The 14,403-nt window shown below is 45.8% G+C and overlaps 2 protein-coding genes across 2 annotated transcripts; one reads left to right on the top strand and one right to left on the bottom strand.

The window, feature by feature from the left end:
* The first annotated feature begins 439 nt into the window (after nt 1-439).
* LOC136545424 (protein RETICULATA, chloroplastic-like) lies at nt 440-5,962 on the top strand. The gene is made up of 8 exons (XM_066537443.1): nt 440-1,307; nt 1,406-1,504; nt 1,610-1,830; nt 3,360-3,429; nt 3,526-3,605; nt 4,045-4,109; nt 4,849-5,063; nt 5,179-5,962. The coding sequence occupies exons 1-7, from the start codon at nt 738-740 to the stop codon at nt 5,040-5,042; spliced, it is 1,299 nt and encodes a 432-aa protein (XP_066393540.1). The 5' UTR covers nt 440-737; the 3' UTR covers nt 5,043-5,063; nt 5,179-5,962.
* Nucleotides 5,963-6,791: 829 nt separating this feature from the next.
* On the bottom strand, nt 6,792-8,008 carry LOC136545423 (uncharacterized). The gene has a single exon (XM_066537442.1). It carries the CDS (start codon nt 7,876-7,878, stop codon nt 7,252-7,254), a length of 627 nt encoding a protein of 208 aa, XP_066393539.1. The 5' UTR covers nt 7,879-8,008; the 3' UTR covers nt 6,792-7,251.
* Nucleotides 8,009-14,403: the final 6,395 nt, after the last annotated feature.

Below are 14,403 nucleotides of genomic sequence, written 5' to 3'. Positions count from 1 at the left end.
CGCTGCAGCTATGGTTTTTTCTCCACTCACAGTTCACTGCAGCAACAGCTGCTGCTGCTTTCGCAGCCGAACAACCCCATAGAAAAAACTTTTATATCTAAAACATTCTTTATTTATTGTATTTTATAAAATTAAAAACTATATAAATAAATACTCTACCTATTACATCTACGAAATTATTAAATGAAGCTCATAGTCATTAGGAAATAATACTATAGCAAAACATACATATTTTTTTAAATTCTCACATGAGCAAGATTGACCACAGGTCAAAGAAAGCATGGGAAGCGCCCACTTGCAGCCCTTGCGCCACTCATCCACGTCACGATATGCGTGGGCCCGTTTCACCCTGACAATTTTTTTTTTCTAGCGTGTAAACCAGTAAACCACGGTTCCACAACGGACAGAAACGTGGGCCTTCTTACGGCCCGCATGGCTGAGGGACGATACGGCCCCCGGCCGCAGCGAAACGCCAGCCGCCTCCCTTGGTCCCAGCCACCGTTGGGATTGGGAGCCTGCACGCTTCTTCTTCCCGCCGCGCCGCCACCCCACCAATCCCCAGTTCCCCACCAAAGACCAATCTCCTCCAAGGCTCCAATCCCCGCTAGTTCCCCGCCGAATCCCACCTATCCTCCGCAAAATTTCCTGTGATCCGCCGCGCTCTCGATACCCTCTCCGTGGCGCGCTCCCGTCTCTCGCCGCGGCAGAATCGTTTACCCGTCCCAATTCGACCGAGCATGAGCATGGCGTTCTCCTGCGCGGGCGCGCGCCTCCACGGCCGCACCGGCGTCGGCGGCGCCAAATGCCGTCCCGGCGCGGCGGCCCTGCTCGGGCGGCGGGGCACCTGCTTCCGCCCGACCGCCCGGAGGTGGAGCACCACCGCCCCCAGGGGAATCCGCGCCGACCTCCCGCCGCCGCCGTCGCCGCGGGCGAGCGCGGATGGCGGCGCCGCCTTCTCCGGCCCGGCAGTCGCCGTCCCCGAAGCAGGGGACGCTACTGAGCAGGTGGCCGCCGCGGTTGCTCAACCTGTTGTGCTCGCGGAGAGGCTTGACGTCGATGATGGGGCTGGTGGGAATGGCAAGCTCCCGCCCGCCGGTGGTGGCGGCGGTGGGGACGGGGAGAATGGCGGTGGGGGTGACGGTGATGAGGGGGAGGATGAGTTCGGGCCCATCCTTAGCTTTGACCAGGTGGTCCAGGAGGCGGAGAAGCGAGGGGTTAGTCTGCCTAGTTTGCCCGCGGATATGGTTGAGGCGGCCAAGAGCGTTGGGATTCAGAAATTGCTGCTGCTGAGATACATGGACATGCAGGTCTCTTAAAGAGTTCTTGTTATCGTACTTGTGTGTTTGCTTGTTTGTAAGTTCTGATGTGTCTCACTTGAAATTGTTTTGTTGTTTGGATTTCAAAGGCGTCGGCTTGGCCCTTGGGACCTGCAATTAGGTCCTGCTCGCTTCTCCGGAACAGGATGCTGGTTGATCCTGCGTTCCTCTTCAAAATCGGCACTGAGGTTGGTCCAGTTGTTTACTTCAACTAGTATTGTGCATTTGTGCAATGATACTGACAATTGCCCATCGGTTCAGTTTTCACTGTTTGCTCCATGGTTATGTTGCAGATAGTTATTGATACATGTTGTGCGACATTTGCTGAGGTTCAGAAGAGAGGGGAGGAGTTTTGGTCAGAGTTTGAGTTGTATGCAGCAGATATGTTGGTAGGAGTAGTTGTTAATGTAGCTTTAGTCGGCATGTTAGCGCCATATGCTAGATTCGGTAGCAGATCTGCATCAGAAGGTCTCCTTGGACGCGTTAGGCATGCTTATGATGCCCTCCCAAGCAGGTTTGTTTGTCAACAGAAATTATCCTCCAAAGTTATATCTAAAGCATACCATTCTACAAGTTGTGTGAACCTATTTAGACTATAAAAATTTGTTCATCCAGGAAAAATAATTACTCAAAACAGATAATTATTAGAAGAGATTTTGTAGATGAGTTATATAGGGGCACCAAATTCTGCTATCGTTCTTGTTTCATTCTTTCTTTATTGGTTGGGTGGGGGTTGGTAATTTCCTGCACTAGAGTAAAATGACATCTATGCGGGATCAATAGGAGCAATTTTCTGTGCCACTGAATGGTACACAATGTTTCAGACCACTGATCTGCTGCGAGCCTGTGATAAGAATAAACCATGAAAATGTTCTCACAATAATTCAATATCATTTTTGCCAGTATCATAATTACCAGTTGGACATGCTATTTTTTTGTACTTAATGACAAGGAAAGAAAATGTAAAATATGGAAAACTATTAAAGCTGGAGGCAAGTTCTATAAAACGGCGATTAGACCGGCTATGTTGTATGGAGCAGAATGTTGGCCTACAAAGATTCGACATGTTCAACAACTGAGTGTTGCAGAAATGCGTATGTTGCGATGGATTTGCGGTCACACAAGAATGAACCGAGTTCGGAACGATGATATACGTGATCGCCTAGAGGTAGCACCAATTGAAGAAAAACTTGTCCAACATCGGTTGAGGTGGTTTGGCCATGTCCAAAGGAGACCTCCAGAGGCACCAGTGTATTGTGGAGTCCTAAGCCAAGCTAATAATATGAGGAGAGGTAGAGGAAGACCGAAATTGACATGGGGAGAGGCAATAAAAAGAGATTTGAAAGCTTGGGATATACCTAGAGATCTATGTTTGAATAGGAGTGCTTGGAAAGCAGCTATTGAAGTGCTTGAACCGTGACTTGGGGCTCTTGGTGGGTTTCAACTCTAGCCTACCTCAACTTTCTTGGGATATGTTGTTGTTGTATTAAAGCTGGAGGCTGGAGCTGAAATGCTGAATCCTTAGCTCCTATGTTCGCACTATTGGAAATACATGTTTACTCGCATACTTCAGATTTATTCTGTGGTGAACTTAAAGCCTTGGCAAACATGTTTGTTAGATTATTTTTTCGTAAGTCAGCTATATAGAATTGATTGTGAAATTATCATGAATCACCGTAACATGTATGTTGGCGCTCTGTTTCCAACTTGTAGCATATATAAGCATTTCTGTTCAGGTGTGGAGTTCGGTCTTTTGTAGCCTGAACAAGCATGGTGTGCCTCAATGTTGTCACTCTAAACCGGAGCATAGGAGTCTTTGGAGGACAAAATAATAATACTGCTAAGGGCCTATATTCTTTTTTGCACAACCTGTTGAAATAGTGATCTCGCTCCTCCTAGCCTTGTCTTTCATTTTCATTACTTGTTGCATGTTTGATTTATAGTTTTACCACTATCATATTCTGGCAATGCTGTTCATTTTTTTTTTCTGTACTGCATTCAACCATTCATTTGGGTAATGATCATCAAAACTGATTCTTGCAGCGTTTTTGAAGCTGAAAGGCCAGGATACAAATTTTCTGTGCAGCAACGGATAGGAACATACTTTTTCAAGGTAACTTTGTGTTTAGTGAAATACTTACTATTTTCTCCAGAAATGTTACAAACTATAACTATCTCTTTAAATGTCTGAAATATTATTTGTGAACAGGGAATATTGTATGGTTCTGTTGGATTCTTTTGTGGTCTTCTGGGACAAGGGATTGCTAATTTGATAATGACAGCCAAACGGTATGTTCTCTTGTACTATATCTGGTAATGTGCATGCGTACCATGTTCATAGTTTTACTTCCTCATCTTGTTATTCTGTTTAACATACATATATGTTAGTAAGAAAATCATGTCTCAAGGCTCATGATGCTAATGTTTCCTTTACTTTATCTGGCTATGGAATGTATTTGAGTTTTGACGCTGCAATATGGTGTTTACTTACATGACCACTGGCAGTTTGTTCTAAACCTTCTACATTTATAGAGGGTCTATTTCTGATTTCTTGATCAGTGTGAAAATTATTGCCTATTGCCCTATTTCGATAAGTATGCCGAGTGTTAGGTGATAGCTAAAGATTAAGGTGTGTATATTAATGAAACTTAGCAATCTCTTTCACAAATTGTTTGTGTACTATTCATGAATCTCAGATTTAATTATTTCCTTCAAATTTGTACCTCAGGAGTGTTAAGAAGTCAGAGGATGATGTACCTGTTCCACCTCTTCTCAAGACTTCTGCTTTGTGGGGTAAGGCTGTCCAGACAATTTCTTATCACAATTGTTTGCATGTCGACATTACTGATTAAAGTTTCTCCTTCATCCCTGTATAGTTGAATTAAATATATGTAGGTTTCCATGTGAATTTCTACACTAAACACCTATATGTTTCGGATACATGATCAAATGCGAAACTTTAATTTGCAATAAATATATGCATGTTAGTGTCTAAATATTTTACACAACAAAGGAAAAAAATGATTTCATTCATCTTGCTGGATCCTGCATGCATAAGTGATTTCATACCTTCCTGTATTAAACGTTTCTGAACTGCTTATTTTGTTTGTTTATTTGATTTTGTTTTGAACACTGATAGTGGATTAAGATTTGTGAAGCTATAATGAAGGTTATATTGAGCGAGCGAGAATATTTCTATTCAAACTATCAAAGCTATGTGGTATGACTATGATCAGAGCAATTGATATTTAGCAGGTGTCCGCATGATGCTATGTCATTGTCTCATTGTTGTGGTTCAAATGCATGTGATTAAAGTCTCCTATGATAACATAATTACAAGTTTACATTGTTGTACCTGTCATCAAAATCTGCAGTTCTTGTTTAGCTAAGCTTTATTTTCTGTAGCCAATGAAGGCAGGTTGATACTCTTAGAGTTTTGATAATGATAGATAGGTTTTGTACCTCGCTCTTTCCTGATTGTATCTTCTGAAACCCTGTAAAGTGTAAACAATAATGGACCTGATTTTTGCAGGTGCGTTCCTTGCTGTTTCTTCCAACACACGGTACCAGATTATTAATGGATTAGAGCGCCTGGTTGAGGCTTCACCTGTTGCGAAGCGTGTCCCAGCTGCTTCTTTGGCATTCACTGTTGGTGTGCGGTTTGCCAATAACGTGTATGGAGGAATGCAGTTTGTTGACTGGGCAAGAATGAGTGGTTGTCAATGAGGTCAGGCTTTCATTTTCATGGTGAGAATCTTCCTTCTGCTATACATGCATGTTACCCCCTATAAGTGTAGCTCTCTTCTCTTGATGTAGCCAATGGCCAAAATTATGCCAATAACGCTGATGCTTCTTATTGCAGTCACCATTCACTGTGATGCTGTATTGCTGTTGCTTGCTGTCTGCTATTTGTTATTCCACCCAAATTCGTCGAATTTTCATCATGACAAAGTCAAAGATGCGATATAAATATCTTGGAGGCAGAAGATCTAAAAAATAAATGTGGAGGTTTCTAAGAGAATTGAGGAGTTTAGCATTAGGAGTGCTTAGGGCTGGGGAGAACCAGAACAGATTGAATTGCTTGTTTTGTTGTTGAAGTTGTCACCGTCTTGAATCAATTGACTGGCTGTTTTCATATTTTGATATGTTATCTGGACTATTTTGGAAGTCCACTACCTTGTCACTTAATTTATTAGTTTTATGGTACTAGTGTTAATTTTGATACGTGGGGTCTAAAGTACAAGATGGCATGTCACTTATGATGAACCCAAAAGTAATACTCGTGTGGATTGACATTTGCGCCCTGAGCAGCTGGAAAGATGCACTAGTTTGGTTGAATAGTCATTCTGGTCCTCAACTATTGTCGGAGTCTTAGTTTTGTTCCCCATGAACTGAATTATTGTGGTTTCTCTATTTCAGATTGCATAGTTTTCAAGCGGCAGTACTTCTGTGATAGCAAAGTTGAGAAATTCAGCTCACGTCCTTGTTTGTTTCTGTGGAATTGAATCTTTTTTTTTTAAGAATCAAGAATCACATTCCATTTTAGATCTTTATTGAAGTGTTGTTGCCGGTGAGAGCTTCACGGCAGCAGTGAGGATTCCCCATAAGGATTTTTTGTTTGTTTGTTTGTGTCTGGACTCATGAGAGATGAGTGGAGGAGATTGGGCCGTGGGTACTACCCCTCTTTCCATTTCTTACCTTCTGAATTTGACATAGGTCTGTACTTAAGATTTGGAAACTAGATTTGAATTTAGGGCTTGTTTAGTTGGTGAAATTTTTGGCGAAATGGTACTGTAGCACTTTCGTTGTTATTTGGCAATTAGTGTCCAATCATAGTCTAATTAGGCTTAAAAGATTCGTCTCGTGAATTTCGTCTAAAGTGTGTAATTAGTTTTATTTTTTATTTATATTTAATGCTTCATGCATGCGTCCAAAGATTCGATGTGACGGAGAATCTTGAAAAAAATTTGCAAAATGAAAAGAACTAAACGGTACCTTAGTCCTAGTGAAAAGATCCAAACGGGCCATTAATTTCTTTCAGTTAGTTGTAGGTATTGCGGCAGGTTGGCCAAAGAGGTTGGCTATATGTGAATCTGCAAGAGAAGAGAGAATGCAAAGGAAAGGGCCAAACCATGTAAGGGTCTGAAAGAGCAAAGACATGGCTGATGCGTTTATTCAGCACCTGGGGAATGTTGATGGCTTCTTCTGGCGATGTCTTGGATGCTCCATTCGCTGAAGCAGAGTCATGCGTTCGGCTATACAACTCCAGTTGACGCTGGCACATGGGACGGGTTCTTCTGTAAACGGATGCACAAAATCTGAAGACAGCAATTCGTCGCTCCATCGACTTTGAAGATCGTGATTCTTATGGCACGAACTGGTTTCGATGATATGGTGTCCTTGCTGATTACTACTGACCTTGCTGGCTCATTGGCCTAGTAGAATGGAGTGCATTTGGAGAGACAGAAAAAAAAAAACTGACAAAGTTCCGCCTGATTTTGCGACCTTCCATGCTCACAATGCAGACAAAATCAGATCTGGGACTGCTACAGATAACAGATCTATCAACTATCAAGTAGTAGTTGAGATCGGGGACAATTTCATACTATCAAGTTGAGAGACCAACCATCTCATCATTGCTTCAGGCACATATCTGACCAACTTCGCATGCACAAGTACAAAGGCCCGCCAATTGCAGATAAAACCACAACAGATTCACTTACTCGAAACAAGCACACTCCAAAACACAATCATAATATCACACGGATTTATATATTTTAATCTACAAAAGTCAGCTGCAATGTTCCTCTCGAGGTCTCTCAGCATCACCACCAATCACACACAAGATGGAAGGATCACATAGACAAGATCTGGTTGAAAGATCAGATTCCGCTCCGGACACTCGTGATTTGGTGTGTTCTTGATCTGCTAGCGACTAACGTGTGAATGCGTAGAAGACGATGCCGATGTAGATGAGCATGGCGGAGGGGACGAGGGTGACGAGCGGCACGACGGCGGCCCAGGCGGCGGCCCCGCCGGCGCCGCACCCGAGGCGGCCGAGCTTCACCTGCACCACGTTGACGAGGGCCATCATGAGGAAGCCGCACCCCGCGACGGAGCCCACGGCGGACGCGAGGATCCCGACGCGGAGCGCGGCGCGGTTGATCCGCGCGGTCCGGCCTAGGACGACGCCCGCGCCCACGGCGGCGGAGGAAGAGGCGGCGCGGCGGTGGCCGGGGTAGGTGCGGACGAGCTGCTTGAGGCAGAGCGCGACGAGGCTGGAGAAGAGGAAGCAGGCGAAGGCGAGGACGTGGAAGGAGACGAGGTCGGACTCGGCGCGGTCCCCCGCGGCGCAGGGGTTCCCCGTGCGCGGGTCGGCGCCGTCCGCGAGCCCCGGCCCGTCGGAGGAGGGCCGCCACGCCAGGCCCAGGAACGCGGCCAGGGTGAAGAGCGAGTTCACGTTCACGATGCCGTCCAGCGCCGTGATGTGGATGCTGGTGCCCCGGCCGCCCCCGCCGCCGCCGCCGCCGCCGCCCCCGGTCGCGACGTCGCCGCCGTCCATGGCGGCTGCTTTGCTGCTTCTTTGGATTGGGGAGACTGTGGTGAGGTGGGTTTGGGGATCGGACTGGGCACTGTGAAGTCCCCCGACCTAGAGAAGCGTGGTCGGCTGGTCGGTGAGCACGTGTGTCCATACGATGGACACGGACCAACCTCAGGTGCGAGATGGGAGAGTGGGTGGGTGCGATGGAACAAGGGAGAAAGCGTGTCGACACTGCGAAAGTTGATTGGTACCCCCAATAAAAATCATATACTTCCCTTAATAAATCAATCTTTAGACTTGTCTTAAATTATTTTTTTAATTTGATCGAATTTATAAAAAGACAAAGATTTACGATCGTATCATTTATCATTAGATTAGATAATTGGATATCAGATGTATGGTTGAGTATCAGAAATCCGAAAATTTATTCATATATACTAGTATTATTTTCCAATATAGATGTGTGGGATATCACAGGTAATAGTTGTACCGACAATTGTTGTTCACATGGCTTTAGATGTATAACACTAGCACTGCACTGTGTCACTAGAGCTGGTGCGGTGCGGGTGCAGCTTCAGCGAAAGCTGCTGCACCGATTCACCGAACAATCTCATCACTATCACGCGCAACATTCACATTCTAGCTTCGTTCTAACGTGAACTTGAAACACGCAAGTACCGCTAATTTGCTTCTAATATAATAGATAAGTATATCCAACGTTATTCATGACCAGAGTCGGACTCTATAAAAAAAAAAACTGGAGCGTTGTATATGATAAGAGCGCAAAGAGAGCTGAAGTTAAGGGCAATCCGGGGAAAAAATTCAGCCCGATCTGGCCCAAACCTGAATCCCTAGCTCATCATGAAACATGTGACAAATAGGCCTGTAGACCGGGCCCGATAATAATTTCCTGTAGACCGGACGCTAGGGGTGAGTCCGGTCGGTGCGTCTGGTCATGCCTGCGCAGAGCAACGGCTTTATTTGTTTGAGGGGGTCGACCATGGCTGGCTTGGGGCTCACTGTTGATAGTCATTAACATCAATTATAAATCATCAATATAACCTACATATATACTTGATTTCGTCACCAAACATAGGTCTAGGGGTTTAAACTAATGAATTCCACGAGCTTCGGTGAATATATGAATGCAGGGGGATTTATCCAGAAAACAGCCCCTGGGACCACCGTCATACTCTCCAAACAAGCAAACCGACATTAGAAAGAGACTCGGCTCGCGAAACCTGCAGAAAACAACTCAAGACGGAGTCTAGAAGCTTCCACCGAAGGGTGGGGCCCACCTATCACAAAGACAGGCCAGCCGGCCCCACCTATAGACCGGTCGGCCTATGGGTCCCATCGGTCTGCGTCTCCTTTCTATGTCGGTTTTCCACCGCCTTTGAGAGTCCATCTCCGCCGTTGATCAATGTCGGTTCATCCAACGGTGATTGAGGGAGTTGACGCGGATCGATGACGTGGTGATTCCTTACCCCCTACTTCACCTCGGCCTATATAAGACGCCCTCTACCCCTGTCGATGTTTCACCACCGATAGCCTGCCACGGGGGTACCTGGGGCAGTATGTTCGGGCTTCAGCGTATGCAGAACTCGACGGTAAACGCAAGAGACAGTCGATTTATCCTGGTTCGGACCCTCGATCTCTGATCGAGTAATAGCCCTACGTACAGTCGGTGTTAGCCTTTACGTTGGATTGATTGTAAAGTGTTGTGTTGTTTAATTGTTCTCTGAACTCCCGATCCAAGGAGCCCTGCCCTCCTTTATATAGTCAGGAGGCCAGAGTCATAGTCGGCTTACAATGAGAGTTCCTAGTAGGATTACAGAATAATACTGCTACTAAGAGTACAGGGGAAGAATCCTAATTAGACTAGGTCTTCTCCCTTCCTTGCGGGGTATCCCATGGGTCCCGTACCGACAAGCCCCCGAGCACTTCAGGGTTGGGTTCTAAAAGCCTCGTCTTGTTCCTTCAAGTCTCGTCGAGCAGGAACAAGCATCGTCCGAGTGCTTTCTTGAGCAAAACCGTATAGCGCTTCATGAGATCTTTGCGTGGTGTGTACCTTTTTTTGAAGAAAAAGTACTCCCATTTGGATGTAGCCCTCGAGCCTCTTGCTGTTTGGCACAAGGAGCTTGAGGGTCTTTTCTTGAAATCGCCCTAATTCTTCGTCGAAAGGCTCCCGAGTATATACCCGGGTTCTTTTTGTCGTGTGGTCTTGAAGTCGTCTGTTTTGAAAAAGTCTTCTGAGTGATGTACGCTTTTTGAAGGAAAAAGTGCACTTACTGAGTGTAGCCCCCGGGCCTCTTGCTATTTGGAACAAAAAGTTGGAGGGTCTTGAATCTTATGTCGTTTGAAAAACTGTTGTCTTGAAGTAGTCGTCTTGGTGACGTGCGCTTTTTGAAGAAAAAAGTGCACTCACTGAGTGTAGCCCCCGAGCCTCTTGCTATTTGAAACAAAAAGTTAGAGGGTCTTGAATCTGAGTTGTTCGAAAGAACTGAGAACTTCTCCTGTTGTAGCCCCCGAGCATATATCCGGGTTGTTTTGTTCACGAAGAACTCGGATGTAGGGTCTTGGCCTATTCTCTGGTAGTCTGCTATTGTCAGATGTAGTTGTATGGTGGTGGTTGAGTGTGAATGTTGTTTGTTCATGAGTTGTACAGTGTTGGTATATCCTTTCGAATATGCTTGTCCTTGAGTACTGTTCCTTCACGCTTGAGTCCTTTTTCATTGAATTCTGTCTTTTCACTATGTCCTTTGTTAGGCTTGTTTCGTTTGTGCTCCTAGTCCATGTGCACCGCTCCTTCGGTCTATAAATACTCTCCTAGAGTGCTGTTTTGATTCGTTGAGTGTTTTGTTGCTTGTTCTGAAGTCTCTATAGTCATGAATATGGTAGTTTGTGAAGTAGAGCAGCCCCCAGGCTTATTTTGCAGTTCTTGTGTGTCTTGCCGTAGCTGGAGGGAGTCTTGTGATAGGGATTAGAGGTAGGCTAATCCTGCAGCAGCATTGTACTTGGAAGTACGTGGCGGTAGTTGGAGGGAGTCTTGTGATGTGGGGTGCGATCCTTCATCTCGTAGTTTTGGGTTGATCCTCGTCGCCTGCCCTGAGACTGTCCGGTGCAGATTAGCATCATATCCAGCATCACATCGGACTTGGGTAGACAGATGCCTGCCGGCCTTCTCTGCTCTATGTTGTCCTGCCGTGCTGTTGATTTTCTGCCTTGGATGCACTGCGCCTGTCCTTTGAAGAAAACAGTGTAGCTGAGGGCGGTTTGTCCTGTCGAGTAGCAATTTGGAACGCGTAGTCATTCCAGAGCCTAGCCGTGTTCGGGTTCCTCTTTGCTACTTTGCTTTTCGTGGTACCGAGTTCGTTGGGTCTTGTAAGATGTGTAATCTTCTATTTTTGAAACTAGTTATAATGGAAAGAATCTTGTCTTCTGAGTTGCAATTCTTTATTTTCCTGTTGTCCTGGTTGTTGATGAGATTTCCGAGTTCTTTCTATAAGGACTGGGTTGTTGCGCTCCTTATGAGATAACCCTTCTTTGCTTTATTGTTGATGAGTTCTTTTTGTGGTGATATGATAATTGTGCCATGGTGCTGGATGGATAAGTCTGAAATCTGCCCGTTGAACTGTACCATTGTGTGGATTTGAGCCATCCGTCATTTTAGCTGCGTCGATAAATGGACTGTTGCGTCCTCATGCCATGTTAAAACGGGCCTGGTGGGCCGCATTTTTACTGGTGTAAAATCTATTTAAAGGCCTTTCTCCTCCTTTTCTTGGTATCCTGCCTTTGCCTTGTAAACCCTAGCCTTTGCAACTCTGCCGTCACCATTGCTGCCGCCATCTGAGCGCCACCGTCCGAGCCTTCTCTTTCTCTAGTGCCTTTTTGCCTCCATTAGTACATGGGTAGGAAGAAAGCCGCGAGCAAGTCCTAGGCAGCCTTTATGGACGAGGAATCATCACTTTCCGTGATTGAGAACCAAGAGTTCCTGGCCATGAGGGCTGCCCAGAAGGTTTGGCCAGCTCCGACAACGACTAAAGACTAGCTTCGCGAGCTTATTGGCGATGGCTTGATCTAGAGCAAGGACATTGCTGAATGGAGGGCTTCGGGCGAGCATTGGGTCCCTGCTCCAGGTCCTAGTGAGATCATTCTCTTCGTTTCCTTTGTCCATGCTGGACTTTGCCTCCCAGCTTCTGTTTTTCTTCATCGGTTTCTCGGCTATTTTGGGATTAGCCTGAATCATCTTGCTCCTAATGTTGTTCTCCATCTTTCTATCTTTGTTCATCTCTGTGAAACCTTCCTTGGAATTCCTCCTTCTCTTTCCCTCTTTCGTTACTTCTTTCGTCTGAAGCCCCAACCTCGCCGTGATGACACCAGCATTCTTGGTGGCTGCGGGATTCAGTTTCACTAGGGTTTTAGAAGTAAATTCTTTGACTATGACCTAGTTGATTCTGTAAGAGATTGGCGTGCTGACTGGTTTTATGCTGCCAACTTGATTCCTCCTCTTTCTGTTCACTCCGGGTCTGGTCCCTAGGTTAATGACCGATGGGAAAAGAACCCGGTGATGACTGCTGAGCTCCAGACGATCAAGCCCTTTCTCGAAAAGATTTGCACTCTGAAGCAGCAAGGCTTGACCGGCTTCGGTATTATTTCAAGTTTTCTTCGCCGCCGAGTCCAACCTTTGAAGGAGCGTGAACATTATGGTTTCGAGTACTCTGGGGCAGAGGACCCTTCTCGAATGGTCCCTACCCTTGAGTTGACCGACAAGGAATTGCTCGAGCGTCTCTAGAAGATGCTGGAAAGAGTAAGCATTGTTCCGCTTGCTGTCCTTGAGTACAACGCAAAGAACCCGCCCCCTGCTGTGAGTTGTTCTTTTCTTTATTCGGGTACTTTTGATTTTCTTTCGTTGTATCCACTTTTGCTTAATCTTCCTTGTCTCGTTGTTTTATACTTTTATAGGAGCTGGGGGTAGTCTTGCTGGGACGTCCTTGACCAGTAAGTTTCAAACTACTATTATGCTTCCTAGTGTTTCTTCCTCATTTTCTGACGTATATGAAGAGTATGTTCCTCGTCTAGTTCCTCGAGGCCCTCGCAGTGTCGGAAAGAGGGGGCAAGCTAAAAGTTCTTCTGGTTTGTCTTCTGCCAAGAAGTCTCGCCAGTCAAGTACTCGTCCAGGTATTCCAGTTGTAGCTAGCATGCTCTTAGGTGAGCATATTAATACGCTCTGTCCCTTTGTTTTTTTGTTTTGTTTTGTTTTTTTGTCTTTAACCGAGTACTTTTGTCCTTTTTCAGCTGGTGCTTTGGCAACCTTGGTCGAGAGTGAGGCGGAAGAGGATGATGATGCTGCCCTTGTTACTCGTCGGTGAGGTGTTTTCTTGCTTTCCTATAGTTGAAACCTTCTTTTTGTTCTGACTTTGGTCTTGATCTCTTTGTAGTAAGCGATCGTTGGGTACAAGTTCTTCTGGGGCACCGACACCGAGTTCCTCTAAGATTCCGGTATCGAGTTCCTCTGAGATTCTGGTACCGAGTTCCTCTAGGGCTCTGGTGCTGAGTTCTTCTGGGGTTCCGGTACCGGCTATGTCGCTCCTGCCGTAGAGTGGCGACGACGTCTTTGCTGCCATAGTCCCACATTTAAAGTTTTCTTTTGGTTTTATGAAGAAGAAGATAGCTAAGTAAGTGATTCCTTGTTATGCTTCTTTGTTTCTCTCTCTGTTTTTTTCCCTAACTCATATTCTTATCGTCAATTTTTCTTATGATTTTGTAGACCCTCGCCTTCCCTTAACCCTCTACCGACTTCTTCTCAGTCCTCTGACCCACCTCTGTGCGCTGAGTCTTGGGGCTTGGAATGTTCGGTCGGCGAGGTAGCTATGGGGGAAGCCGGGTCCCCTGCCGCTGCTGATCCTATTGCTCCGGAGGTGACTGTGGCCACGGCAGTGGGTACTTCTAGGGAGGTAGCCGGGGCTTCCTAGGATACAACCCTGGTTTTGTCTTCTTTGCCTGCGCCAGCTTCTCCCTCTGCTCCCCTTAGAACCAGTAGTCAGCATTTGGACGACGATGTGTTGCTGCAGTTTGACGCCACCCATCGTCTGTCAGAGTTGACTGCTGCCTAGGGGGCCCTTTTGACTTCCTTTGGTGAAAAGCTTCAGGTGAGTTTTGTTGGAGTTCTTTCTTTGGATGTTCGATCTTCATTTTCTTCTTATGCCTTTTCTCTCTCTCTCTCTCTCTCTTTTTGTTCAGTCTTTCTCTTGAGATCATACCAACTTCTTTTTCTCGTCCAAAAATGAGAAGAAGTTGTCTTCTGAGGTAAGCGCCCTGAAGGTCGAGCTTGACCTCCTCCGGGCTGAGTTGGAGACCGAGCATCAGACACACCAAAAGGAGGAGAAAACTCTTCATGGCCGGGTGGTAGAGGTAGAGAAGCAGAAGGATGCTGCGAAGAACAAGTGCAAAGGTATTGCGGGTTCTTTTTGTTTCCTTTTGTATTCTAGCTTCCCTTTCTGCTGACTTTTTATTTTTTCTTTTGTACTCTAATTTTCCTTTCCG

The sequence above is a fragment of the Miscanthus floridulus genome, chromosome 3, assembly GCF_019320115.1.
Source record: "Miscanthus floridulus cultivar M001 chromosome 3, ASM1932011v1, whole genome shotgun sequence".
In the NCBI taxonomy this organism is placed as follows: Eukaryota; Viridiplantae; Streptophyta; class Magnoliopsida; order Poales; family Poaceae; genus Miscanthus; species Miscanthus floridulus.
This window is presented reverse-complemented; position numbering and strand designations above follow the sequence as displayed.

Bases quoted from the DNA above. Each gene is read 5' to 3' on its own strand.
- LOC136545424 (XM_066537443.1), top strand. From the start codon at position 738: ATGAGCATGGCGTTCTCCTGCGCGGGCGCGCGCCTCCACGGCCGCACC. The intron at 3,606-4,044 runs GTATGTTCTCTT...TTTGTACCTCAG, and splicing joins TTGATAATGACAGCCAAACG to GAGTGTTAAGAAGTCAGAGG. The intron at 4,110-4,848 runs GTAAGGCTGTCC...TGATTTTTGCAG, and splicing joins CAAGACTTCTGCTTTGTGGG to GTGCGTTCCTTGCTGTTTCT.
- LOC136545423 (XM_066537442.1), bottom strand. From the start codon at position 7,878: ATGGACGGCGGCGACGTCGCGACCGGGGGCGGCGGCGGCGGCGGCGGC.